This window comes from Drosophila eugracilis, unplaced genomic scaffold (genome assembly GCF_018153835.1).
Source record: "Drosophila eugracilis isolate 14026-0451.02 unplaced genomic scaffold, ASM1815383v1 contig_2065, whole genome shotgun sequence".
NCBI classification, from domain to species: domain Eukaryota; kingdom Metazoa; phylum Arthropoda; class Insecta; order Diptera; family Drosophilidae; genus Drosophila; species Drosophila eugracilis.
In genome coordinates, this window is record NW_024572939.1 from 175,325 (window position 1) to 203,252 (window position 27,928).

Below are 27,928 nucleotides of genomic sequence, written 5' to 3' on the forward strand. Positions count from 1 at the left end.
TATCAAATTTTATGAAATTTATGTCTATGCTAACAGCGGTTTTTCTTTATCAGCAATATTTGTTGATTTGAACAATTAAAAGCCCCAAATTCAATCATTTATTGATGTTGCTAGTAACAACGTAGGGGCCTCCGATTTTGTTTGCTCAATAACAAAAACGAAAAATAGAACGTGTGTGGTATTCTGAAACTGACTCAACAAATATTTACTTTCAACAACTAAGAATATTAAATTTTTGTAAAGAATATATTAAAAAGATAAAATGTCACAAGCCGGCGTAGTGGCCGCTCGTAAAGAGATAACAGGTCTTAATCGCATGACCACCAAGGGACTGATGGAACTCTGCAAGAGAGACAAACTCTATCAAACCCCGCGTTTAAATGATGTACTATATTTGCACTATCAAGGTAATGCTTATTAAAAGAAAGGGGAAATTAAATATTAAGCGTACATTACAGGCTTCCAGTGCATCGAGTGCTTGGAAGAATACACAGAGTTGAAGTGCCTGTGGCTAGAATGCAATGCCATTTCTGAAATACAAGGATTGGACAAACTGAGCAAGCTCAAGTGCCTCTTTCTTCAAAATAATCTAGTCACAAAAATTGATAACTTAGACCCATGTCGCGAGCTAGACACTCTCAATCTTAGCTCGAATCATATTCGAAAAATACAAAATATTGGGTCCGATATTTTGCCAGTTTTGAACACCCTCAATATTTCATCGAACTATCTGAAGGACAGTGAGAGTTTGTCCGACTTGGTTCAATGTAAGACACTGTCGGTACTGGACTTATCAAACAACCGAATCGACGACATTTTGGTTGTGAAAGTATTTGAGCAGATGCCCAGTCTAAAGGTTTTGGTGCTGCAAGGAAACCCAGTAGTTTCTAGACTGCCTCAGTATCGAAAAACATTGATACTGGCCTGCGTAAGTATTTAAGGATGAAAATATCTAAATTATTTACTCTGATCCGTTTAGAAAGAACTTACCTATTTGGATAGTCGTCCTGTATTCCCACGGGATCGAGCGTGTGCTGAAGCCTGGTAAGGATGCTTTTACAAAAGTATGCAACATTCGAATGAAGTATTGCAAACCTTATAAAATGTATATACGTAGTCGTAACCTTTGTCAACAGAGGTCTCGATATAAGGCAATTCCGGCTGAAAAACAATCCCACCTTTTCAGCTCTTACCGAACATACAGGCAAAAAATATATACATATACACATATACATATATCGAAAACGATTTCTTCTGTTTCATACTTTTCAAGAAGTTCATCATACCCATTTACACCACGAATAGATTTCGTGTCGTATATGTTTAAACATGACTTTATCTTCTGGTGAAATTTATTATACCCGTAGAGTAAAAGGGAATCTGGTAAATTAGTAAGAACTAAAAGTTGTGGCAGCACTCTTTTACTCTTTTTTTTTACAGCTTGTACCTCTTTTTAACATTTATATTGGCTTGATGATAACAAATTTTTATTTATTATAAAAAAAACAACTTTCCTAAACAAACACTATTTAATGAACTAATAATTATAAAATTTTGTATGTAGGAAGCGAGAAGGCTACGAAGGAGAGCGAAAGGAAAACTTACGTTGGAACCGGGCCGAACGTAGAAAAACACGCGAAAGCGTTAACTGTAAGTCAAGTCCAAAGAAAATTGATATGCGCATCCAAGCTGCTCTCTCTTACAGGTTGCATACGCATGCGCAATAGTCACCGGCCTGCCGATCAGCAGGATACTTTACTGAGGTCCAGTGATTCTGAAGACGATACAGTTGCAGAAAGGAGCCGCAAGAAGGCCGAGCTCGAGAACGGTGGGGTCGATGACTTGTGGGACGAGGTGTCGGGTGAACACCAGAGCTCCGAGCACAATACCAGCTCATCTAGTTCTGTTGAAGACAATGAGAGCACAGGCTCTCAGGACGATCATATAGCAGAGAAAATAAGCAATCGGAAGCCCCTTGAAGGGCGACCCAAGGTCCTTTATGAAACTAAATTGGGCAACCTCGGCGAAAATGAGACGAGGCTAATTACAGAAAGCTCGGAATCCTTCGGAGCTAGTCAAAGAGAACATGCCAATAAGAGAGATGTTGGAAAATTGAAGTGTGTTGCCATAGAAGAGGCAAAGTTAAAGGAAATACATATTACAAGTGAACTGACAGACAATGATGATAGAAATAGATTTACAGATCCAGAAATGGGGGTAAAACCTCTTGACACTTTTAAAGAGGATAAAAACACGGTAGAAAACCTCTCAAGTCTCCATTCAACAAAGTCTAATGAAAATATTAGCGAGCTCGACAGTAGCTCAGAACGGGATAAGAATGAAGATCTTGAGCACAGTTGCAAAGCCCTGACAATTGTAGTCCAAAATAGCACTCTAGAGGATCCTAGCAACAAAGAAATTAAAAGCAAATTAATTGATGAAATGTACGAGAGTTTTGCTGGTGATGACGAGGAACAACTCAACGAATCTCTCGATTCGATTCCAAATGAATGCACACAAAATTACCACTTAGAAGAAAGATTTTTGTGCGGGGAGAACAAGACGCCGAGGAACTTTTATCAAGAAGATTGGGAGCCCTGCTTCACACCAAAGAGCAAAGAGCAGCTGGAGCTTGAGCAGGAATGTGCTATGGCTAATGACAAATGTGCTCATGATTTGGAGGAGATGGGTAGCCATATGGAGGAGGATCTGGAAGAACTCAGGATGGCCGCACAGATTTCGGTCGGCCCAATAAAGGACGAGGCTGATGAAACAGACACAGAAACAGACGAGGACTTGACAGTCCAGGATCCGAAGTCTGCGCTTCTGGCACAGCAGTTCATTGAACGGCGAATGAAAATGAAACTAAGAGAAGAAGAAAAGGCAAGAGAAAAATCCGTAGGCGATTTAAATATTTCACTGTTGAAAGAATCTGCAGATGATGATCAAGAACTCTTGTTTGCTAAGATACTAGATGATGCTACAGATAATGTACCCAAGCGAATCTTTGGAACTGGATGTGATGCGCCAAGCCAAGAATGGTCACAGGAAGAGTGTCTACGTCAACTGACTCTATCTGAATTGAAAGAAATTCCCCTACATGAGGACATCTTCACCGAACCGATTATGAATACTGCTAGTTATCAAGAGGCTGAGGAAATTTGTCTTCGCATGGACCAAAAATTGGCAGATGACGAGGAAGCACTACGTAAACTCTTGCAGGACTTAGAGGATGAGACCATCAACCAGTATGATATTGAAACAAAGGTGGTGTGCGAAGAAATCATTACCATTGAAGAAACCGATGTTGGCAGTATTTGTACCTCCTTGTTAAAAGATATCATTGATGAGCTGACCTTTAAGGAAATATCACAGGACGAAAAACCTAAGAGTTTCGATTTCGGTCCGATCGAATCTGACGAGGAGTACAGTTACTCTGCTGAACCAAAACTAGAAAAGTTGGTGCCTCCTGAATTAGAGGATCCAGCCCGTGGTAAAAGCCTACGCGAATGCCTTGACACCTTTTCTGACTTTGTCACTTCAATGGCCGATCCAAAGCTGCCGTTGATGCTGGGTCGTAAACCGACCTCGGGAGTGGAGAAAATTCGTGCCTCCCAAGAGTTGTTAAAATCAAAATATTTGGCGGAGTTTAACAAGGATACACCGGAAAGCTTGGACACCCTGATAGCCAAGGATAATGAGAAACGTAAGAGGCGTGTCGCAGCCTCCGCTACCCGCTGTTTCAGCCAAAGAGAAAAATATGAAGATACCTTAGATGTGGTGGAAAACCGTTTGATGGTTGTGAAGAAGGGCTCAGGGGAGCTGGAAGAGCTGCCACCTCCACCTGCCTTAATAAGTGACACAGAGTCTGACGACTATGATACAGCCGAGGAAGAATACACACATGGAAAGGGGGATTTTACGCTGAAAGTTAGCCGTCCATGGACTACCCCATATAAGCCAAAACCACGAAAGTCCGAGGAACATCTGGTTACTGAGGCAATGCAGCAAAATCAAATGAAATCTGCATTTGAAAGCTGCGCAGATGAAGCAAAAGAGGAAGACCTCGCCGAAGATGAATTTTTTTCGCTGGAAGCTATGACAACCTTCGGGAACCTTGACTCCGAATTTTTTCAAAAACTGGATCTTAAAAAGGTCCCCGAAATTGACGATGCAGAATCAGCCATCGAGTGCATGCGAAGCTACAACGAACTTAAAGCTTATATGAAGCCCGGATCGATAGAACCCAAGCTTACTAGTGAAGAAAACGAGATGTTGCAGACGATGATCTCTAAGGAGGACTTTAAAAATGGCACGTCAAAGGAGAGTAATCCCCAAAAGGATGAGGAGGATGACTTGCTACAGAAAATGGTTCTTCGCATGAAAGAGTTTGAGGAGCGGGAGAAACAGCTCCAGCTCATACCGCAAGACACTCCCAAGGAGTTGGGGCCTATAAACTTGTCCCTTGGTGGGTCTAAGCTTTTCGAGAAAAAAAGCAACATTTTAGGGGAGATGCTTGGTAATTCAGAGAATGAAAACGAACATCATACGGTTGATGGGAACAATGGGAGTTACTTGAACACATCTCAGGTTGAAGAACGTGGAGAATTTTGTGATAAAAACTCTCATGCGCCTTCAAATAAAAGTGTAGATGACGATATAAAGAGTGACCCTGCAACCGACTACGAATCCGGCGAAGAGGTTGTCGTAGTAGAGCCACCTAAGCTCCCCAAGGCAGTCCTAAAATCGTTTTACTCTGATGGATTTGAGGCAGACCTTAAAATGGTGCACGACCTTGAAGAAGCCACGAGACGCAATCTCTATACCCATCCTCTTTCACCACCACCTTCAACAAATGGTGCTCAAGAAACCGAAAATAAATCGAAAGCCCCTACTGAGATCTCTGCTGGGGCAAGGGAGAAGTGGGGGAAAATAGCTCAAAGATTACACGAGTTTCTTGATCCTGAGACGATTGCAATGTTAGATAAACGAGAGTTTGCCGAGAGCGATGAAGGTGAAGACGATGGTGATGAAAATATTCTTTCCGACTCTGTTCCCGATGATTCAGAGTTTATTAAAAAGGAAATATTTGAAGATGAGGAAAAACACAAAGTTTCCAACGAATTTAGTGTTAAACAAAACATTAACGATGGAAGTTTAAATCTGTCTAAAGGAAAAGGCACCTCTCCGTCGGACAACCACTATACGCTTGTGGAAAGTGCAGAGAAGCCACTATCTAATCATGAGGTCAAATCCGCAATAATGGAGACGGAAAAGATGAACATCATTTTGGCACAAGATACAGTTAGGAATGACAACTCAGCAATCGAGGAAACATGTGAATCATCGCCAAATGAAGAAGGAAATTGCTCAGCGGATTTAAAAGCAAAGCCAGCATTCAATTTGCATAAAGATGCCCCAGCTGAATGTGTAATGATTGACTACTTTGAGGATTCAGAACCAAATGAATTTGAAATCGGTCGGTTGGCTCAACGAGATCTAAAAACGGAACAAATTCAGTGCAACCTTGAGATTCTGAGCGACGATGGTGTTGTTGTAGTTGAAGAGCTCAGTGTCAGTGCTCAGGTAACCTTTAAGAAATAACAGTTCCGGATTGGTTAATTAAAATGTGTGTAAAATGTTTTTCCAAATATTTACTGTTTTTCGTTTTGTTTAAGTAAATTGATGAGCATTCCAAAAGCGTATATATTGTGGTATTTTAATTGCCCCACAATGATAAGGCGGGGAAAGTTCAATTTGAAATCTAGTACGAACCGCTTAAGTGGCGTTAATCTAAGGAAATTTACAAAGAGTAGAAAACACTTGTACAGATTGGACGGACTTGGGCTATAAAGTGTGCCCCATGTGCCTATCAAAATTGGCACACCATTAACTACTTGAAACCGGATTATAGCCTAATGGAGCAATATTAAAACCGGTTTTGTGTTGTTTGTTTGCTCGTTTCTAACGGAGGGCAATGGTTCGGGTTATCAGTTGGCTACCATTGATTATGGATTTATATGGCTATCAGCATTACCAACCAATATCAAAATTACTTTTTATTGACAGGCCCCGAAAATTCAGTGGCGAGCACCTTTTAAACGCATGCTCTCCATTGTATATAAAGAACAGACATAAGCCCGGTTGCGTAAAAAGTTCTAAAATTCATGCTTATCAGTTGGCTTTTTCGGACCCCTGCATCGAACTCAATACTGATGCTGTTTCTTAGAGGTTATATTTTCTATTCTTTAAAACAAGTACTTTCTTATCATATCGGTTCATTCATAAAATTTCCATTGCGCTTGTACCGTTGTGTCGTAGGCTTTTATCTGGTCGAAAGGTGAGATTAATACTTTTTTACTTAATATGTTTGTTTTATTTAAAATAGGAAAAGTATTTAGTAATAAGAGGGGCGTGTTCCATCAAAAGGTTGGTGATGATTATATTAAATGTGTAAAAAGCTATTATGAACTAAACTGCATGAGCACGATCAAGTACGTAACTTTTGCAGCCAATACCTAAAAATGACAGATTCAATCAAAATTGTTATCAGTTTCGAATTTGATTACCATACCGACATTAGAAGCGAGTTATCAGTATCCACGAATCCCTCCGCATTGATAACCAACAAATTTTGTTCCACTTGCATGATAAATTCTGATAGCAGATCATTATAGGCCGGTACCGTTGTGGCAGAGAAATGGCAGGATAAAATCCTCAAATAACTGCCGATCAGTACATTCTAGCGGAGAAATTAAGGGGGTTATAAAAGTTTTTGAAATCAGAGGTACATTCAACGTTTACCAAGAAAATATTTAAAAAGGAAAATGAAATTTACAATATTCTTTTATTTTACTCACCTGTCTTTTGCAGAACTCTCCGCAGCGGCAAAATACAAAAATAATTATGAATGAGGGAATAAAAACTGAAAATGTTGCATATAAATAGATGTGCTCATAGACCTCAGCCAGAACTTGCTGCGTCCAGTAAATGTTTACCGTACTGTCTGAGAACAGAACCACGTAGATGCTGAGTATGCTCCAGCCGAACAAGTCATTAAAGTGGCTGAACAGATGATAGAGCTCCATATGGCTCTGCTTAAGGGCTAATAGAAACTCCAATGAGCAAAGCTGATGGCCATTACCATCCGGAATGCATTTGGCGCCCATCATGTGGCAGTCGATTACGTTTTTAATGCGTTTACCAAGAAGGCATACATGGTGACCCAGCAAATCTACATAGAGGAGCATCAATATACATTGCATCCTTATAATAAGGATAGACAAAAGCGAGGACCAAAAGTAGATGAGGCTTCCGCTCAAAGCAACATAAACGGAGGGTATTATTGCAACCAGAAAGCCAATACCAAGTCCAAAAACTTTGACATAAGACTGCCAGCTTAACCCCCCTAAATCGATATTAAGTTCGCACTGAAGTCGTAGTCCCAGACACTTCATTTCCTTACAGAACCTGTAGTAGTCATCGTATTTAATAATCATTTGCAGCACGATGACAGTGACGCACGCAGTCTTAGCCACGAAAACAATCACATTTACCATTAGGGAGATGAAAAGTTCTGACGGCTGAGGAAAATAAAGGGAAATTCCGAAAGTGCCAAAATTAAAAACAATTAGGAAACACGAGTACACTTTCTGCATAAACTGAAAGTGGGCACAGCTCTCCGACCACGGCACAAGGCCCAGCAGAGCAAAGTACTTGAGAAACGGTTGTAATGCATACAGCATGCCTCACTGTTGCGTATTAACTAGATACTTAAAAGACTGCCTTCAAACACTAGGTAGTGCTAAAATCAACTAATTTGCTAATTGATCCGATTATTTAGGTTCTCAGTTGAACCAAACATAGCTTTTGAGAGTAAAAGTGGTGGGTCGCCTAGTTGATTGGTTACTTTGGTATGTTGGGAAAATATAATGACACAATATGGCCAACCGTAAAATATATTTCAGAGAATTTAAACCACCCAATAAATCTCGAGTTAAGTTCTAAATAAAGTAAATATTTCTACACCTGGCGAATTTAATTTCCAATTAAAAATAGTCTGGGCCTCTGGTCGTGGAAAATGCACACCATACCCGTTTCCCGAGGCGTTTGCTTCAGCGTTTGCTTTCTAGGCTAAGGCTGATAAGGCTGTTTCTATAATTTAATTATGATATATACGTAAAGTGAGCCCACAACAGAGGCATTATGCTGCCTCTAGATTGATTCTAATTTTGTTTTTGCTTATAATCATTCGACAACGATAATCAAACGCTCATGTGTTGCCAAGGTATAAATACGACCCGATTTGTTCACACGATTTCAGTTGATAGTTTGAGGCCCAGCAAAAGTAACTCAGAGGAAATATACCAAGTCTTCTAAGTTCATTTTTAAAAACCTTTTGCTAAGGATAATTTTTGATTTTAAGTGTGCTGAAGGAGTGACACCTGTTATGGCTGTTAGTATGAGTGTTATTGATTTGTGGAACCTTTTAATTAAATTAAAATGAAGGTGTTCTCTATAAAATTCTCTTACCTCTTTTCCCTGAATACTTATAATATGTAAAATTAATGTGGACGGCAGCACAGTTAATGACATTGCGCACCGATAGATTGTTCGGAGGCAACTTGAATGCCTTAACGATACCTAACTCAAAAGGTATCGCTAAAACTAGTTAGCATTAGAAAGCATTGACAGTGTTGTGTGTGACATGCGAAATGTGCCCATTTATTTACGTTTCTTGCGACAAAATAACATAATTAAACTAAAATAAAATAATAAGTCAAATAAATTAAAGATTTTAAGGGGTATTTTATAACGTAAATTGGTGTTTGTTATGTGCATACATACCTACAAATCTGTACATATTTACTTGTATATCGTGGCTGAAGATTTGCGTTTTAAAATCACTATAAAAATATCAATATTTCCCAATTTTCTTCGAGCGTAAACTTAACCATTTCGTAAATTGCAAACGTTCTACTAAATTACATAACATATTGACAATGACATTCGAAATGACAAAGCCAAAATAATCGATAATACCTACATGGGCCACCCGTATATATTTGGTGATCAGTGATCAGTAAGGATTTCATAGGATACCCTACTATATTTGCTTTTGTATTTTAGAAATGTAAAAATATTCATATAAGTAAAAATATAGTTATTATATTAATTACTATTGCAAATCGTTTTTTTAGTTAAAGCTAAGAGTTGCCATCATTGGACAGAGCAATTTTGCTGCAGAAGTTTTAGAGCTGCTGTTGGAGCAATCGAATATCCAGATTGTTGGAGTCTTTACTATTCCTGACAAGGGCAGCCGTGAGGACATTTTGGCTACCACTGCCGCCATCCACAAAATACCTGTGTTTAAGTTTGCAATCTGGCGTCGCAAAGGAGTGGCTCTGCCCGATGTCTTGGAACAATACAAGTCGGTGGGCGCTACCCTAAATGTTTTACCCTTTTGCTCGCAATTTATTCCCATGGAGGTGATTGACGGTGCACCACTTGGCAGCATCTGCTACCACCCATCCATACTGCCACGCCACCGCGGAGCCAGTGCAATATCATGGACACTGATCGAGGGCGACGAGGTGGCCGGATTCAGTATCTTCTGGGCGGACGATGGTCTGGACACCGGGCCTCTGTTGCTGACCCGGCAGACGAACCTAGAACCCACGGACACGCTAGACACTATATACAAGCGCTTTCTGTATCCCGAAGGTGTAAAGGCCATGGGTGTCGCCGTGGACATGGTGGCCAGAGGAACAGCGCCTAAAATTATCCAGACGGAGGTGGGAGCCACTTATGACCCCGCCATGTTCAAGTCGGAAAACCAGGTGATCAACCTGAATAACTCCGCATTAAAAATTTGGAACTTTGTCCGGGGACTTGACTCAGTTCCTGGAGCCATTGCCACTGTAGTACAGGAGGATGGCACAGAGGAACAGATTCGTCTATTTGGAGCTCATCTGTACACCGCAGGACCTATTTCAAATGGACAGGCCCTGCATTTAAAGGGTCTGACCAAGCCGGCCTGGATCCACAGTGGTGGTCTTCTAATCGAGGGAACCGACGGTGAATTCGTCAACATTCGCCGCATCAAGCGTGGCTCCAAGGTGATTAGTGCGAGCGAATGGTTCAAACAGACCGCACTGCAGCCTATCACTGATTTCAGCGAGGTTGAGTTGGCTAAACAAACATTGCTAGCCGAAATTTGGCAAGCGATACTCAAGGAACAAATCGAGTCCTCGACCGATTTTTTTGCAGCTGGCGCAGGCTCAATGGATGTAGTTCGTTTAGTAGAGGAGGTCAAAGAAGCATTTGATGTGCCGCTGGACAACGAGCATGTTTTCATGGCACCTGTATTTGAAGAGTTCTTTGGCCAGCTGGTGAAGATTCTTCGCCAGGGCAGCGAAGGTTCCGGTGACCAGCTGGTAAACTTTGAGGGATTCACACTGAGAGCCAACAAAAGGGAGATCCGAGTGCCCACGCAACTATTTATCAACGGCGAGTTTGTCGACGCAGAAGCGCAACGCACTTTAGACATTGTTAATCCGACCAATGAGGAAGTGATCTGCAAGGTGGCCTGCGCTTCCGCTGGCGATGTGAACAAGGCAGTGCAGGCAGCGCATTCTGCTTTTTATGGTTCGTGGAAGCAAGTCACGGCCAGGCAACGAGGCCAGCTAATGCTTAAACTGGCCGATCTCATGGAGCTGCATAAGGAGGAGCTGGCTACCATTGAGTCGGTAGACTCTGGGGCCGTTTACACGCTAGCCCTTAAGACCCACGTGGGCATGTCCATTGACGCGTGGCGCTATTTTGCGGGATGGTGCGACAAAATTCATGGTAGCACGATCCCCGTAAACCCCGCGAGACCGAATAACGTCCTGACCTTCACCCGCAAGGAGCCAATAGGAGTCTGCGGGCTAATCACGCCCTGGAACTACCCTTTGATGATGCTCTCATGGAAAATGGCCGCTTGCATTGCGGCGGGAAATACATGTCTAATCAAACCCGCCCAGACCTGCCCACTAACCGCCCTAAAGTTTGCCGAGCTGGCTGTCCGAGCCGGATTTCCACCAGGCGTAATCAATGTTCTGCCAGGTAAAGGATCAGATGCAGGCCAGGCAGTGGCCGATCATAAACTGGTCCGGAAGCTTGGTTTCACAGGATCCACGCCCGTTGGCCAGCACATAATGAAGTCCTGTGCAGACTCGAACCTCAAAAAGTGCTCCCTGGAGTTGGGTGGTAAGAGTCCGCTGATCATATTCGCTGATTGTGATATGGATAAAGCAGTGAAACACGTAAGTAGGCCCCTTTTTATGCTTCTCTTAATATTTAAGAAATAGGCCTTCAGTCATATGCACCTTAATATTCTATTCAAGACTCTTAAACCTATCGATAAATCTACAAAGTTTTATTTAATTTTGAAGATTCTCGGTTTATTGCATTTTCCGACGCTTCAAACTTACCCCTGTATAGTGAAAGAAATTCGAAGTTTCTGCATCCCTTAATAACATCCAAAGACCGGGTCGTGTCATACAAGTTACAAGAGAATATCAAAATCTGAGATAAAATTGAGGGATACGGACAAAACTTCCCTAAGATAACATTTTTTTATAGATAGCAGCAGATATCACATTTAAACATTTAAAATAGTTAAAAGACTACAAAATCGAGAAAATCCGAAAATTCGAAAATAAGGCTTAACGTATAAGAAGACAAAGCTTAAACAATTTTAAGATTAAAATTAATTAAACAATTTTTTTTTAATCCAGGGCATGTCTTCGGTATTCTTTAATAAGGGAGAAAACTGCATCGCCGCTGGCCGGCTTTTTGTGGAGGATCGGATCCATGACGAATTTGTCCGACGCGTCCTCAAGAATCTGCGCACAATGACCATCGGGGACCCACTCAACCGGTCAACGGCTCACGGGCCTCAGAACCACAAGGCCCACTTTGAAAAGCTGTTGGAGTTCTGCCAACGAGGCGTCGCCGAAGGCGCGAAACTAGTTTACGGAGGGGGACGCGTTCCGAATCTCAAAGGATATTTCTTCACTCCCACAGTGTTCACGAATGTCACGGACGAAATGTTTATAGCGCAGGAGGAGTCTTTTGGACCCATCATGATCATATCCAAGTTCAATGGCAGCGACATAGACTCCTTGATGCAGCGGGCCAATCGCACGGAGTACGGCCTTGCCAGTGGCGTCTTCACTAAGGACATCGGCAAGGCGCTGAGCTTTGCAGATCGCATAGAGGCCGGCACTGTGTTCATCAACGTATACAACAAAACGGACGTGGCCGCGCCGTTCGGGGGATTCAAGCAAAGCGGGTATGGCAAGGACCTGGGGCAAGAGGCGCTGAACGAGTATCTCAAAACCAAGTGCGTGACAGTTGAATATTAAAAGACTAAGGTTACGAAGACAAATTTGAATCGGATAAGGGTTTCTGCAAAGGATGATAAGACTTTCTTTTTTTATTTTATATATATGTATGTATGAACGTATTAAACAACCTAAATACAAGCTTCCTTTCGTTTGAAAATATAATTTTTAGTATTTTTAATTTATGCATACAGTAAACCAAATATCTTCTCTGTATCGTACCAATATTATTTGATGTTCCACCGAAGCAAGAACGTATAGCAAAAATATCTTTAACGTCAAAATGCCAAATCTTGTTATAATATGTGTAACTTTTCACTCTAATTGCTGCCATACAGCTTAAAATAATAATATGAAGATTTTATGTCTTAAATAGTTCATGGATCGGTGGGTACGACCCTAAGCACCCATTTCTCCACCTTTTGGGGGAGCGAATTTGTACATCCGTTGAGCGAATTTGTACATCCGTTGATGCTATCGAATTGTGGTTATTAAACCATTTTTTAAATGCCAAGCATGTAACTAATTCTTCTTCCATTTGAAAAAAAAATTCCCATATTATGCCGATACCTACAAATCCGTAAATTAAATATTACGAATATCTAAACAACAACAACAAGAAGGCTACATTTTCTGCTGTAAATCTTAGTCTACTTCCGCGTACATATAGTTAATTCTGGGAATAGTGAGTATTTGTTTGGAAACGAAAACTCAATTATTATTAAAGTATGATAGTTAAATAAGGAATGCGATCAGTAATCCGGGAATTCGACCACAGCGTTATTTTCATACTTGGAAAATTCAACCAATATATTACTATAATATTATTTTATTCTTAGGATACGTTTTTGTCCATACAGACACGTGACTTTTACCAAAGTACCCATCAAAACATACAGTGCCTCCTAAGCTGCAATACCAAACTCTGACTAAAAAAATATTGCTCAAAGCAATGACTTATATTTATTTGCGCGCATCTTCTTAGTCCTCTAAATAATGACGACATTTTAATTAAGAACTGAGAACATAATAAAGGCAATCTTTTGTATCTGAAACCTCAACATAATGATGAAACCTCCTTTTCATTCACAAACAAGAGTTAAACCCAAGCATGTTTTGTGGACTAACTATTCCTTGGCTGCGTTTTATTTTTTCTAACTTGACAAAACAACCAACAGCTACTTGAAAAATAACTCGAGCCCAAACACCTCCCAGAAGCGAAAATAATCAATAAATATTTGATTACCAGACCAAACGAGAGCCTCTCTTGAGGCAGCTTTCTCTTAGCATCAGTGCGCATGACCAAAGCTGATTAGCCGCACTTAAAAACTTGCCGCTAAAATTAAAAGTTCGTCAACTTTGGCATCATGGATGGCTCTGGGACTACTGATAAGCTTTGCGTCTATTGAAATTTGTTCGTGTCGTCAATCGCGCACATAACATTCAAAGGAGCTTGAGCTAGATGGGGAGAGAAATTCTGCACTTGATTAGCACCAGAAACTCTAGCTGTCGTGCAAGTAACTTTTGGAGGAACATTAACATTCGAACTCCAATGATTTTTGGTGATATTAAAACCCGGAACCCTTTCCACACTATTTTCATTAATTTAGTTTTATTCAAAATAAGTTGACCTTAGACATGTACATGACATGACATAATACATCTATTTATACCGCAAAAAACTTCGTAACTTTATAGTAAAGTTAATTAATTTATAGTTCCTAAATGTTTTTATTACGGAATAATGTCTAATCATTACTAAGCCTAAATAAAATTAAATTTATAACATACAAAAATTTATATGTGAAAAATTGAAACCTCTAGATTGAAAGCTATGGCAAGACAGAGCGTCACTTTTTCATCGTCGTTTTCATTTCTATTTTTTCCGCTAATCGTTTTAATGCTGCAGCATCCAATCTTTAAGGTCCACCTTCCGGGAAAGTATGACTACGCCGGTTCGTATCATTACAATTATCTCGTAGTCGTCCCTTAATAGACCAAATAAACTTCCGACGGAGTTTAATTTTTTTCTTCTTTAAACTCTATTGTGCTCAGCGTTGTTTGAAAACAATTTTTTACTCCCGGAACTCAGGGCTTAGTGAGCTTTTAGTGATTGAGAGCGAAGTGATTGTCGATCTTGTACGTCCCTGTAAGCTTACCAGTTAATTTGCAATTTCCAATATTGTCAATGGAAATCTTTATAGTAGGTCCTTCTTAATTTCGTATTTCAAGATCGACTTATCTGCTACACCTAATCGAGAATAGGGTAGAAGATTATACTTCCTTTTAGATACTTTTTCACGAACATAATATATACTTTTCTACCAGTAACTTAGTCGTTAAACTATTAAAATGGTTGTCAAAAATCAGAGAGGGAGTGCTAAGAAAGTACAAACTTGTAAGCTTGTAAGCTTATTTTTAGTGCTCTTCTGCTTTACATTTATTTGATTATTCGCTGTTAATAGTCCTGAAGTGGTGTTCCGTTTAAAAAGTGTCCTTATATCTTCACGTATAGGCTTGTTGGGAAAATAAAAGCTAAGATGGAACGAAGGCACTCTCACGGTTTTAGAGTCATTGGGAGAAATGAACGGCACGTCACAAAAGTATCTAAATTCTTGGCCCCCGGAATGCACCACTCTTTACTCTTCACCCACGCCGCCTACACAAAGTTCCACAGCTAGCTATTCCAGCGCTTAGTCGCATACCTCTCAGCTGAGCAGAAAGCTCAGCGTCAAACAAAAGCTTAGGAGAGTTGCCGTTTTTCGCCCCACGCGCAAAACCGACGAAGTTGGCCGGAGCCGAACGCAAAGGCGAGCCGAACCTTTACCGATAGGGCAGCTGCAAGCTGTGGCAACGAAGGCACTATCATTGGCGTTTTAACTGTGGACGGTTGCTACTCGCACTTGCTGGCGGATTAACGGCATATAGATATATATATATTTATATATATACCACTATATCTGGAGCTATTATGTACAAGTCTGCGTAGAGGGAGAGCGTTTGAAGGCGAAAGAAAATCCATTCTGTATGTGTGTCATTCCAATATCAGTCCTACACATTCCCACAAATAGCTGGTTACATAAAAATCCACAAACATAAAATTAAACAAATAAAGTTATCGATGTGCTCGGCAGACAGTGATTGAAATAAACGTATTAAAAGTATCATATGCGAATCGAACCAAGTGCCCAATAATTTTAGCTATAATCAAATAGGAAGGAGAAAAGTCGTCGTGCCAAGAAAAAATTTTCATTGATTACGTCGACGACTGCAATGAGGACACTGCGACAGCAGCACAGATATCCTTGTAAAACTTATATACATACTGAAATTCGATTTTTTCCTAGCTGTCTACAACAACAAAAACAACGAGGACAAAAGCGAATCAAAAAACTAGTAAAATTAAGTGTTCGTGTGTGAGAGTGAGTGAATAAGATATTAATAATGGAAGCTTAGAAGCGCCAGTAGTGGAAGTGAATATTCCTTATAGAATAGCGAGTGCATTTGAAAAGGTTTTAGCCGAATGGTGTTAATTACGGTGCCCACTGGTCAAGGACGATTTGCTTAAGTTGGGATTGGTAGTGCTATCGATTTTTAAGAATTGAAATGCAGATCCGAATAACTAGGGAAATTGCCCTAAGCTCCATAAGGGAATGAAATACCTATTTGTGTATCCCCAACCACAGCATTGTGCCTCTGTGTTTGTGAGGGAGAGGGCTTGGCGTTGCCTACATTTGTGCGCTTGGCCTTTACTAGGCTAGGCATTCACATATAGACTCACACCCCCGTTGAACCACCCACCACACTCAGCCAAAGGCAGCAAAGCCGTAGAAACAGAAATAGAACCAAAGGCAAAGGCAAAAGCTGAATCAGAGCCGAATCGAGTCGGGCGCGTTGCGCAATGAGCGCCGTGAAAGACAGCGACGTTGGCAGCGGCGTTGCCAGCTACAGAAGAAAATGTAAGTCACGGCAAGAGATTTGTGGTGCCAATCTTTCCATGGAAAAAGAGAACTGATCCAGGACGAGACTCCTGTGGTAATCAACATCATCCTATGGCGTAATCTACATCGTCAGGAAGCCTCCGAACTGGTATTTTTGTCCGAAGCCCCAGCCGCAACTAAGAGTCCGCATTGTCCGGAATTGATTCCAAGAACTGTGTTGCTACCTTTGGGCGTCAGCTAAACGGGGTTGCAATACTGCAAAGTAATTCCCGGCGGTTTCTAACATCGAATTTGCACTGAGCCCAGCGGCTACACGCCATCCCCCTCCGAAATCTCCTTGTTGGCTGGAGCCCAGCTGTCAAATTTCATGGCTTGGAACCCTGCCCTAACCCCTGCCCCCAGAAGGGGCACAAATAACCTTCCAAGAAAGTGGATTTTAATTCCAGTTGCGTTCTCTTCAACGCATTTTTGCTCCCTTCGTGCCCCGGCGCATGCTCATAGCTGCTTGGCTGCCGATGCTTTTTTCCACAATTAAGATTACATAACAGTTGGCAGAGCGTGTGACCAAAAACGGCAGAGGTGACTTCAATTTATTTTTCGCTAGTGAGCTCATATTGTTTAAGTAAATATAGTTGTAAAAATGTATTAAAATATTCAAGAAATTCTTTGATAAAGTGTAATTAGGGTCTATAGAGCCGGAAGCATGAAATCTGTTGGTTTAGGGAACAAATTATCTATAAGTATTTAAGAGGAATACGCCGAATCGCGGCCAATTACAAAAGCTATATGGATAAAAAGCGAAAAGCTAAGTATCGCAAAACTAAATGAAGACATATTTCATATAAGAATTGATTAATTCAGAAATGTCAATTACTGAGAAAAACACTCCGGTAAAGATGAGGCTACTCTTACATAAAAGAAAATCAATAAAATTCTATTGTACTTGGTGTTCATTACAAAGCAGAAAACAAAACCAACTTATTTGACAGGGGCCTTTCACTGACAATTGTTTAAACAAAACTTAATTGGAATTTATCTTTTTACTTTTCAGTAACAAATCTAGCGCAAATCTTAACAAAATACTGTTACAAAACATTAAAAAAAAACAAAAAAATGATGTACCAAAGCAGTTGATTAAGAAAAAAACAACAAAAATTAAACACCAAAATATATATAATTAAAAATATATAGTACATTAATAACCAATAAGCGTTAACCTAAACTTAATCCATAACATAAAAGGAACTGCACCTAACAAATTGTTTAAAAGAACTCGCTTCATAGATAAAACACCCTTGTACGACCCGAGTGACAAGACGAATAAATAAATCCAAGTTAAAGCAAAAGCGGAAAAAGCACTAAAATGGCCGATAAAAAAATTGGTGAATACTACGCACCGCCGGTAAAAATGGGAAAGTGGGAGGGTTTCAAAAAATTCCTATGGAACAGTGAAACTAGCCAATGCCTTGGACGTACCGGTTCCAGTTGGGGTAAGTACACGTACATAATCACCTAGAACTCGAAGCAAACATCAATGAAATTGGTTTAATGTGAAGAATTGTTTTTGGCATTTTTATTGCAATCAATCGCTATTGAGGTTGTTTTCATACCCGTCATGGTTTATCCTCTTGATTGCAAAATTATAAAAAAAACTTATTCGTTTAAATTAAATCAACAAGTTTACAAGTACATCATAAGCATTTTTTATAAGAATGGATGATTCTGATAGAAACCCAGGCCTAGGGCGTGATCAGTTTAAACGACATAAATTCATAAATTATTAATTATTATTAAACTACTGCCTAAATTTATCGTACGTTACAGTGCGTTATTCATTGATTGCGTAATTGGATCCCTACAAAGATATAAAACCCAGAGTTTAGGTGCATGTCACATAATAATTGCGAAAGAAATTCTAATCATTGAATATCGTGTGTACATGGCATGTCAGAAGCAAATGGGCCAACACTTTTTATGGCACCGAGTGGATGAAAACCCTTCATCGACTTTTTAGATAACTTCATATTCTTGATTTAAGGTACCAAAAAACTATTTTTTGTTATAATTATTTCGGACGTGTACCAGTTGGATTTAAAATTTAATGAAAACTTGTAGTGCAAAGTTGCTTTATTTGAATAATAATAATTTGGTATTTAAAGAACCTTAAAGAAAATGTCAAAATGTTTATAAGTGTTTATATTATTCATTTTTATATACATAAATATTTTAATTACCCGATTCGGGTTTGTTGAATAAAATACCCAAAAAAATCAATTCTAGCCTCATAGCATTAATTTCTTTACTACCTTGCTAGGGAGGTGCGAGAACGAAGGGGTTCCGGTTGCCTCTGTGTGCAACCTACTTAGGGGCAAATGCGGTTCTGCTTCTTCCGTTGAATTGAGCTGTACACATGTTCTTTTTCTCTTAAACAAATGAACACTGTAAAAACAGTAAGATGTTTTATTGTATGTTGCAAGTATTCCTGATGTTACTTAAAATGTAAAATTCACTAATTGCTGCCTATAACAGGACTAGGTATTTTTATCGTAAATCAATACAAATCTCTTTGTTCAAACAGAATCCCAGTCTATCATCAATTGCCGCAATAAACGTATAAGCAATTTAAAAAATATACATTCATCTGGCATTTCAATTATTCAAATCAACTTGCGTCGCAGCGAACGAGGCTACCAGTAAAGCAATTAAGTGGAAAAAATCGTAGCAATTTACACTGACACCCGAAAGTTAGCCATCCATCTGCTAAAAATTACACTCAGCAAAAGACGCCTAACTGCTAAATACGTTAACCTCAAAATGAATAGCACCACAATTAGCAATCGAAGCTTAAAACTACATAATCTTTTACTTGGTAAACCTAAGGATGGAATTTTACTTTCAATAAAAACAGCCAGCAGAAAAAATATGATTTTAAAAATTGTGTTAAATACGTTTTTAAAAACGCTATTCAAAAACCGATTAGGTATTTGAAAGTAGAAGACATCCGCTGCAACTACGTTAAAAGAAATTAAGCGTAAATTAGTAGAGGGCAGAGACCGGCAGAAAGAGTATATTTTCCCTTCCCTCCAATGAGCAAAACCTTTTCATCAGAAACAAAAATGAATTTGGAAGGAATTTATGTTTCAAAGGTTATACTAGTTTTCATCTGCAAGACGAGGAGATTATTTTCTCACTATTAGTATTTAAAAATGAAATCCGTCTAGACTAACTCGTCTGACGGCTAAACAACGTCCTTTATTTATTATGCACCGACATCTTTTGGTGGCCTATTTATTTATTTAAAATTAATGATAAGAGTATGTACTCACTTTGTTGTTCCACTGTGGAATCATCAAACGAACAGAAAGCTCACCACCTAATGCTGCCTTTATCATGCTCAACTATTTTAATTTTGCTTCAAAGTAAAGTGCACCGAAAATGCCGAATAGCTCTAGAAGAGAGAGATTAAGAGAGCACCACTGTTGGCAGGTGCCACTTTCCTGCTCTTCTTTTGTTACAATTTTGCAGTCTAAAGTGCAGCTCTATGGAAATGTCAAAGTTCAAGAAAAGAAAAGTTTGGAAGCCGAGAGCGCAGTTGAGAGCGCAAGAGGGTGGGAGAGCCACGTAACGGCTTCAATTGTTCCAGGTGGTCCTTGTCAGGTGCTTTCACACACAAACAGAGGCCCCACAAGTTAATCGTCAACGGAACGTCGGAAACGGAAATATCAAATATTAATTAAATGGTTTTGGGAAGTGCTAAATCGTTGCCCAAAATAACTAACTGAAAGCAATCTTATTGAAAATAATGTGTAACCGCACAGACAAAAGCAGTAAACTTGAATATACATGGCTAGACCTTATATTCAATCCAATCCCTAGCTCTTACAGTCTTCGATGTTCACACAGACAAATAAGGGTAGATTGTCTCGGCGTATAATCGTGATTAGTAAAATATATATTTTTTATGGTATATTTTTTTCAATATATTCTAGAGGTCACTCAAATTTGTTTTTTTAATTGAACACAGTGAAAGTTACATTGATAGGACTAGTCATTCCAGCATTGTTAAGATTCTGAAATAATGTATGTTTTTTATTATTATACCCGTTACTCGTAGAGTAAAAGGGTATACTAGATTCGTTGAAAAGTATGTAACAGAAGAAGAAGGAAGCGTTTCCGACCCTATAAATTATATATATTCTTGATCAGGATGAATAGCGAAGACGAATGAGCCATGTCCGTCTGTCTGTCAGTCTGTCCGTATGAACGTTGAGATCTCAGGAACTATAAGAGATACAAAGTTGAGATTAACCATAAAGATTCTTGAGGTCCATACGCACCGCAAGTGTATTACAGTATCCTGCCACGCCCACTCTAACGCCCACAAATCGCGAAAAACTAAAACCGATGAAATCTCAGGAACTATTAGAGCTAGAAAATTGAAATTCAGTACGTATAATCTTTTGCTGCCAGCGCATCTTATAGTGGTATAGTGGTACGACCACACCCACCTATACGCCCACAAGGCTCAAAAGCCGGTTTTCGGATTTTCTAGAAATGCGGAAATCTCGGTAACTATAAGAGATAGATTTAGCATGTAGGTTTTTATGATGCTCCCAATGCGAATTCTTTTTTTCCGATCAAGCCACGCCCACTCTAACGCCCACAAAACCCGAAAAACGAAAAATGCAAAGATCTTGAAAACTATAAAAGCTACAACATTTTGCTTAAGAATACGTATTTAAGAGATGCCTCTGCAACTTTCCACGAAGTTGCACCCGGCCACGCCTACTCTAACGCCCACAAACCACGGAAAACTGTGGCGTCTTTAATATTATTATGAATACCTTCGTTTTTTAAATCGGAACATTATTTCCCTATTTATGAAGAAATTAAGGTTATAAGGCCCTACATGGGCAGTGACGTCACTATAAGCATACTCAACATGCTTCCTCTGACAATAGGTGGTGCCTTGTGAATTTCCACTAGCAAAATAATATTTTTAAATTGTGTAAAACAGTAAAGGGTATCTTATAGTCGCGGCACTCGACTATAGCGTTTCCTCTTGTTTTATTTATTAAATCTCGCGGCTGGATTAATATCCCATACCTGTCGTAGTCCGAAATTTTATAGAATGCTTTTATAAATAGAATTATTTATAATCACCTTTAGTCAGTCTCCCAAAAAGATTTTATTAAGTAAAATTCATTGATGGTATATTTATTCTATTGTGCGCAAAAGTTATATTTAGCAAGTTAACCAATTTATTTTTTTTCTTAGATCTTTTTATGCGGCATTCACTTCTCAGTTTTCAAGCATACTATCCTTCCTTCAATATTTATTATAATTAATTTTTTTCAAGCAGAATTTTCGTTGACTATTAATTAAACATTGCTAAAGTCAACTTTTCACTTTTTCCCACGATCCAACACATTTGCACGATTTAATGAATGATGTACATTAATCTATTTGCGTCAATTAATCTAGATTATGATCGGAAATACACGAGCATCTCACATCCCGTAAGAATAACTGAATGAGAATTTATGTCCAGCAAATTTGCCTCTTGAAGTCAACGTAAATTTGAAAGAAATAATGCATGATTGGGGCTCTTTCTTGCCTCTATTAGACTTGACCCTGACGCTAACGTACTTAAAATATGTTTTTAAAAGACAGCTCACAGTAATGAGAAACTGATACAATAATGTGGGTGATATAATCAAATTAGTTAAAATTCCATTTAGAAAAAATTAATTTAATGATATTATATATCCTATTATTTACTTTACTTTAATATTAACAAATTTCTATTAAGGGATTAACAGTTTGCAAGGGCTTAACTTAAACCTAGCTGTGCTTAAAAATAGGAACTAGAAAAATATAAAGTACACAAGCTGAAAATGTCTTATAACAAAAAGGACAAACCACTTAATTGATGAAGCTTGGAAAATAAGCCTAACCCTTATGACATTACCTAATTATTATTCATATTTTAAATCTTTTTAGCAAAAATTCTTCTGTTCTACATAATATTTTATGCGGCGTTAACCGGATTCTTTGCTGCCATTTTTACGGTATTTTATCAAACGCTGGACAATGAAAAGCCAAAATGGATGCTTGATAATGGTTTGATTGGATCCAACCCAGGTTTGTATCAGAAACAAAGTCAAAAGAGTTGAAGAAAAAGATATCTGCAGAGTAGATGACAGTCGCGGCACTCGATTCAGCTCTCCCTCTTCTCAGTATTCAATAATTTAAATATAAGAAATTAATTTAAACTGCTAAATATATTTATAACATTTAACATTTTGGTTTTAACTGCAACGATTTATAACTTTAGCTTACCGCAGTTTCAAGATTAAGCAAGAATTACGAAGAGTTCAAAAAATATGGATACGAGTACTAAACATTTTAACTGATGTTGAAACTTTTCGAAAGTCATCTTTTAAGGCTTACCCCTCCTTCCTTTTATGTTCCCTTCACAATAGGTCTCGGCTTCCGACCAATGCCCCCAGAAGCGAATGTTGAGAGCACATTAGTTTGGTACGAATCGTCTAAGAAGGACAACTACAAATACTGGGTAGACGAGACCTCTCGTTTCCTGAAATGTAAGTATATATATTTTTATTTTAAAATTAAAATATATTTCTTGACAGCTAATTTACTTCATTGTAAAGTTGACATTTTTCAAAATTGTTTTATATAATTTATTAACAATTGGATAAAATATAAAACTTTAACGCGCAAATGTTTGCCTTTTCTTAGCCGGAATATGTTTATGAAATTAAATCAGACCATTATCAAAGCATGGAAAGTGTCGATTTGATTTTTTTGTACATTTACAGACAATAATATTAAGAATATGTTGACGGACTTGAACTTGGGTTGTAATATGCAATTCTTATAAACTAATCTTTCGTCGTTGTCATGTCCAAATGAACTAATTTCGATCAGTATTAATATAAATAAATATAAGATTTATTTTCTAAATTGCTGAGCTATTTCTTGTCTGAAATAGAGCTGAGTCTGCCATGTTCTGTTTGTAGTATAAATTTATATATGTATTCTGTATTTTGTATATGGAAGATCATGGTAAGCTTCGGCACTCGAAGCTATACTATTAAATGATTTTAAATTTTGTTAATATAACATTTTGATTTTTGACATTCTTCTAAAAAGATCACAGTAAGTTATTGTTGTCTCTACCTAAAATCTAATAGACCGACATATTGCTATGCAAAACACAAAACTAAATGCCAAAATAGACTTTACCTTTTGTTAAAATCCTAACCCAAACGATCGCGTTAATGGTTATATAATGTTCATAGCTTACGAGGATCTTGAGAAGCAGAATCAAGTAAATTGCAGCTTCGAGCAGCCTCCAAAGGAAGACAAAGTCTGCGGCATTGAGGTATCCAGCTTCGCACCATGTACAGCTGAAAACAACTTTGGCTATAACGTGGCCAGGCCCTGTATATTCCTAAAGTTGAACAAGGTGAGCGACTTCATTTGCTAGACCTATCTACAAATTTTTAACATTTAACATTTTCAGATTTACAATTGGATACCAGAAATTTACAATGATTCGAAAACCTTACCAGATCATATGCCGGAGGAACTGAAGCAGCACATTAAAGAAAAGCAAAGCCTTCGGCCCAATGAAGTAAGCTAGGAAAGAATATATCAATAATAAGCCAATCTAAAACAATAAAATTATAAATTTTCTCTCTCTGATTCTGCTCTTAGACAAATGTAGTTTGGGTCTCCTGTGAGGGTGAAAATCCCGCCGATGTCGAGAACATTAAAGCACGTGATTACTATCCACGCATGGGTTTCCCTCGTTACTACTTTCCCTTCAAAAATATTCAGGGATACATACCGCCCATTGTTGCTGTTCAATTCACCGTTGAAAGTAAGTATAATCTCCCATTCTCTCCTATCTCCTATTTCGTTTTACACATCAAAATCTGATTTTTTCACAAAATCTCAACTTTTGTTTATTAGGTCACAATTCTAATAAGTGCGTAGTAGTGACCTGGATTAAACCAGGCGGTGTTAAAAAAATATGGTTATTAGTCCGATGGGGTAATTATAAAAAATATTTTTTTAAGGCTCAGTAATTAACAGAATTGATTTGTGTTTATAAACAATAAATTTTAATTAAGCGAACCTAACTTTATTAGGTGGTAGGTAAACCGGCTTGGGGTTACTTTGCCTCTTATTGTTCTTTCACGTGGAAGGGCGGATATGTCTATTCATACATAAAAGAGCTAGAAAAATGAGTATAAGCTGTGACCGAGTTAAAGATCTGGCGCTCATCAGCCATTGTTGTTACCTGAGCGGAACACAACACACAAAGCAGTGGTGCACGCAAAACCCGAAACATGCGGCACAATAAATTTAAAGAAAGTAGTTCTGATGTGAAACGCAATGTGCATCCTGTGCCTCAACTTTCAAAGCACTTTATTCGGATTATAACTGTTTAGATAAAGGGGTCGCTAACAATTAAAATGTTCTTCGGTATTGGGATAGCACATATTTATTTTCTTATTTCGCCCTGTTAAAGTGAGGTCAAGTTAGGTTCATTTTGATGTAATCGTATTGGAAATCCTGAATGTGTTTTACCAACAACCCTTTAGGCTTTAAGCTCTGTCGGTCGGACTTGTACTTGTTACTTTCAGTGTAATTTAATTTCATGGGTCGGAAGCGGGTAGCAAGTAACGGGTATAATTGTGTGCCTTTGAAGATGTACAGGATGTTAAAAATACATTTGTTATATTTCAGCCGGCGTTTTGATCAACATTGAATGTAAAGCTTGGGCCCGTAACATCAACCACGACCGTTCAGACAGAAGAGGATCCGTTCACTTCGAGTTGATGGTTGATTAAGAAACACGTTATGAAAATGACAACGGTGAGAAGGGATCGGCAGATCGGCAGTATCAAAGCAGCGGATATCGCGAAATCGAAGAGAAATTGAAGTAAAAGAAAAGAAAGAAGTATAGAAACAAAAGAGCAACAAAACCCACAAGCAAAATAGAAACAAGAAAAGTGTAGCAATGCATAAACAATTAGTTATTGCAAGAAAAAACATGCGAGATACAGCAGCAACCAAAGACAAAATTAAAAAAGAAGCTACCAGAACAAAATGAAAAACATAAAAATTACAAAAACTAGCCCTATAAAGCAAAATAAAAAGCTAAAGAAAATAAAAACTTACCCAACGCTAAATAAAGAACACCCCACACAAAATCACACAAACACCTTATTTTTAGGACAGTTTTATTTAGTTCATAATTTAGACAACAAGCATATTAGTTCAGAAATAAACTTTTAAAACAAAAACCACATTTTCGTACGCTATTCTTATTGGTTTTAGTGTTATTTGCAAAAGAGGAGTTTTATCAAAAATATAAACGACAATGAACAGCGAAAAACTCTTTAAAATGCAAAGCATCAATTGTCCTTAAGTGATGACCATAATAAGTTGAAGTGCTTATGTATGACAATTGATATATATTTTACATAAAAAATAAATATATAAATATATAATTTGTCATAGAAGGAAAAGTAAACAAAAACATTTATGTTTACAAATAAAACTTGATATAAACCACTCTATTCTGCTGTTTTTCGAAAAACAAATTCTGAAATACAAATGTGTATTGTCTAGAGTCCCGAAAAATTATTTTGTTACGCTATTTAGTTTAAGCAGAGCCAAGCATTTTCACATATTAAAACCTTATAAACATAGGTCCCTCATTTGTTTAAATACTTTATTTATTTATTAACAAAGCAAAACAACTTAAATTTTGGATTCTTGAATAAAAAAAATTTAAAAATCTGCAAACGGCAACTGAGGCTCGGCAACTTAATAAAAAGGCATAACTGGATGAACACAAAACGAAAACTGAGATATATTTAAAATTATTACTCTTCACTTATTATTGAAAATCCCAAATCCAAGATCATTATTGGGTAGATCGCATGGAAATATCTAATTTAAATAAATTAAATAAAGCTAAAAAGAAAAAATATACAATAAAAATGAGAAGCATATAAAATTATAAATATTATGTACACAACACCACAACAATAATATAAATAAATCCAACTTGTTTTAACGATAAACTAACTCCGTTTCCATCATATGCTTTACAGCGAACCAACAAAGGGAATCAAAAACGTGTAATGGGTATAAATACCAAGTGCAGTCCCAAAGCCTTTTTATTATTTTCCCAACAGTCCATCTAAAATTTAAATATTATAAAATTTTTTTTTGTGTTTAATCCAGGCGGAATATGATAAAAAATATTTGAGCTCTCTATTTTCCCAAAAGTTAAATGAAGACAAAAAAGGTTGCAAAAGGCATAGCAAAAGCTTAATAATTATCCCCTTTTCCATCCACTTTAACTAATGTATCTTCTAAGAGTATTGTAAGGTGAAGAGCCAGAAATATGCTATAGGGGTTGGCTAAAAAAAATAAAAAAAAAGTTAAAGATCAAATAAAAGTGTTGTAATATGAAAAAGTGCATACCTTAACAATAAATGTTTTCAATTATGATGGAAAGGTTTCTGTTTCAACCACAGATGGGGAAAACTTAATTCTTGTCCACTTTTCTTAACGAATTTTTTTCGTACATCCTTATACTTTTTAAAAGATCTGTCTGGCCTAAATATGTTAAATTAGTTTTAACCAGTTTAAGTTATTGAAAGCAGCCCGAGAAAATATAAAAAAAATTGTTTTCTTAAATCTTTGCTATTGCATGTTTTCCTAAAACTAAGCTTAATAAATTATAAAATGACGGTAATTAGTTAAGTAGTATAATAAAATTACAGCAAAATTGTCAGAAATGAGTACATAAAATATCTGTTGGGAGATCACTAGCAAGAAAGGTTCTTTAATGTCCAAGTAACCGTTGGCAGAGTTCAAATTGCGTTACTTTACTTCCGTTATTTTCATCTCAAGTTTTCACGCACAAAATTAGTCTTGATTTTTTTCCCGGCAAAGTGTGTTCCCTTAAAACCGCCGATAAATATTAATAGGTTATCTAGGGTAAAAGAGATCTTGTTAATGAAACAAAAAAATATTTTCCATGATATATAACCAGATATAGTAAACACATAAAAATATTTCAAAAGAACTGCCAAGTAAATGTTTGACCCTATAGCTAAAAAAATTCAATTAAGAATGTATTTTGATTAGATTTTGATTCTAGATTGGATACGCCTGCCAGCGGTTGTTAGATAATTTATATACATGTATGTATAAAATTTATATAGATATATATAAAGGTAAATATTGATATATATATATATATATATTTTATATAATTACAAATTGCTTTAAACACTTTAAACTCTTCACTAGCGGTAACTACTAGCACACAATTTAAAAGAATTATATTTAACAAGCATATATATAAACTGCCATTTTTTATGTATGTAAACTAAAACGTAAAGGAAAATAAAAACCATTAAAATTGACATTTTAGTATGTAAACCGACAACAATGAATGTTCAAAAAGATTTAAACCGATTTTACAATAATTGTTTATTGGACTAAATCATGTGTCCAAGAATTTTCTTGAACTTCCGCTAC

The 27,928-nt window shown here is 37.6% G+C and overlaps 4 protein-coding genes across 5 annotated transcripts; 3 read left to right on the plus strand and 1 right to left on the minus strand.

Annotated features, from left to right (window-relative positions):
- The first annotated feature begins 173 nt into the window (after nt 1-173).
- Nucleotides 174-5,705, plus strand: LOC108103415 (dynein assembly factor 1, axonemal homolog). The gene is made up of 5 exons (XM_017208873.2): nt 174-407; nt 459-928; nt 980-1,044; nt 1,565-1,650; nt 1,706-5,705. The coding sequence occupies exons 1-5, from the start codon at nt 263-265 to the stop codon at nt 5,602-5,604; spliced, it is 4,665 nt and encodes a 1,554-aa protein (XP_017064362.2). The 5' UTR covers nt 174-262; the 3' UTR covers nt 5,605-5,705.
- Nucleotides 5,706-6,370: 665 nt separating this feature from the next.
- LOC108103386 (putative gustatory receptor 39b) lies at nt 6,371-8,124 on the minus strand. The gene is made up of 3 exons (XM_017208833.2): nt 6,861-8,124; nt 6,575-6,742; nt 6,371-6,518 (listed from the first exon to the last, which is right to left on the minus strand). Exons 1-3 carry the CDS (start codon nt 7,743-7,745, stop codon nt 6,465-6,467), a joined length of 1,107 nt encoding a protein of 368 aa, XP_017064322.1. The 5' UTR covers nt 7,746-8,124; the 3' UTR covers nt 6,371-6,464.
- Nucleotides 8,125-8,310: 186 nt separating this feature from the next.
- Nucleotides 8,311-12,549, plus strand: LOC108103413 (cytosolic 10-formyltetrahydrofolate dehydrogenase). Its single transcript, XM_017208871.2, has 3 exons — nt 8,311-8,455; nt 9,201-11,306; nt 11,781-12,549. The coding sequence occupies exons 1-3, from the start codon at nt 8,450-8,452 to the stop codon at nt 12,408-12,410; spliced, it is 2,742 nt and encodes a 913-aa protein (XP_017064360.1). The 5' UTR covers nt 8,311-8,449; the 3' UTR covers nt 12,411-12,549.
- A 2,699-nt stretch (nt 12,550-15,248) lies between these two features.
- LOC108103400 (sodium/potassium-transporting ATPase subunit beta-2) lies at nt 15,249-25,671 on the plus strand. Of its 2 annotated transcripts, XM_017208857.2 has the most exons (9): nt 15,249-15,414; nt 17,382-17,820; nt 22,334-22,474; nt 22,816-22,935; nt 23,507-23,512; nt 23,656-23,822; nt 23,880-23,990; nt 24,074-24,239; nt 25,112-25,671. In XM_017208857.2, exons 2-9 carry the CDS (start codon nt 17,694-17,696, stop codon nt 25,213-25,215), a joined length of 942 nt encoding a protein of 313 aa, XP_017064346.1. In that variant the 5' UTR covers nt 15,249-15,414; nt 17,382-17,693; the 3' UTR covers nt 25,216-25,671. The 2 variants fall into 2 exon arrangements, with proteins under 2 accessions (XP_017064346.1, XP_017064347.1); XM_017208858.2 differs by lacking the exon at nt 23,507-23,512 and having other exon boundaries at nt 15,250-15,414.
- Nucleotides 25,672-27,928: the final 2,257 nt, after the last annotated feature.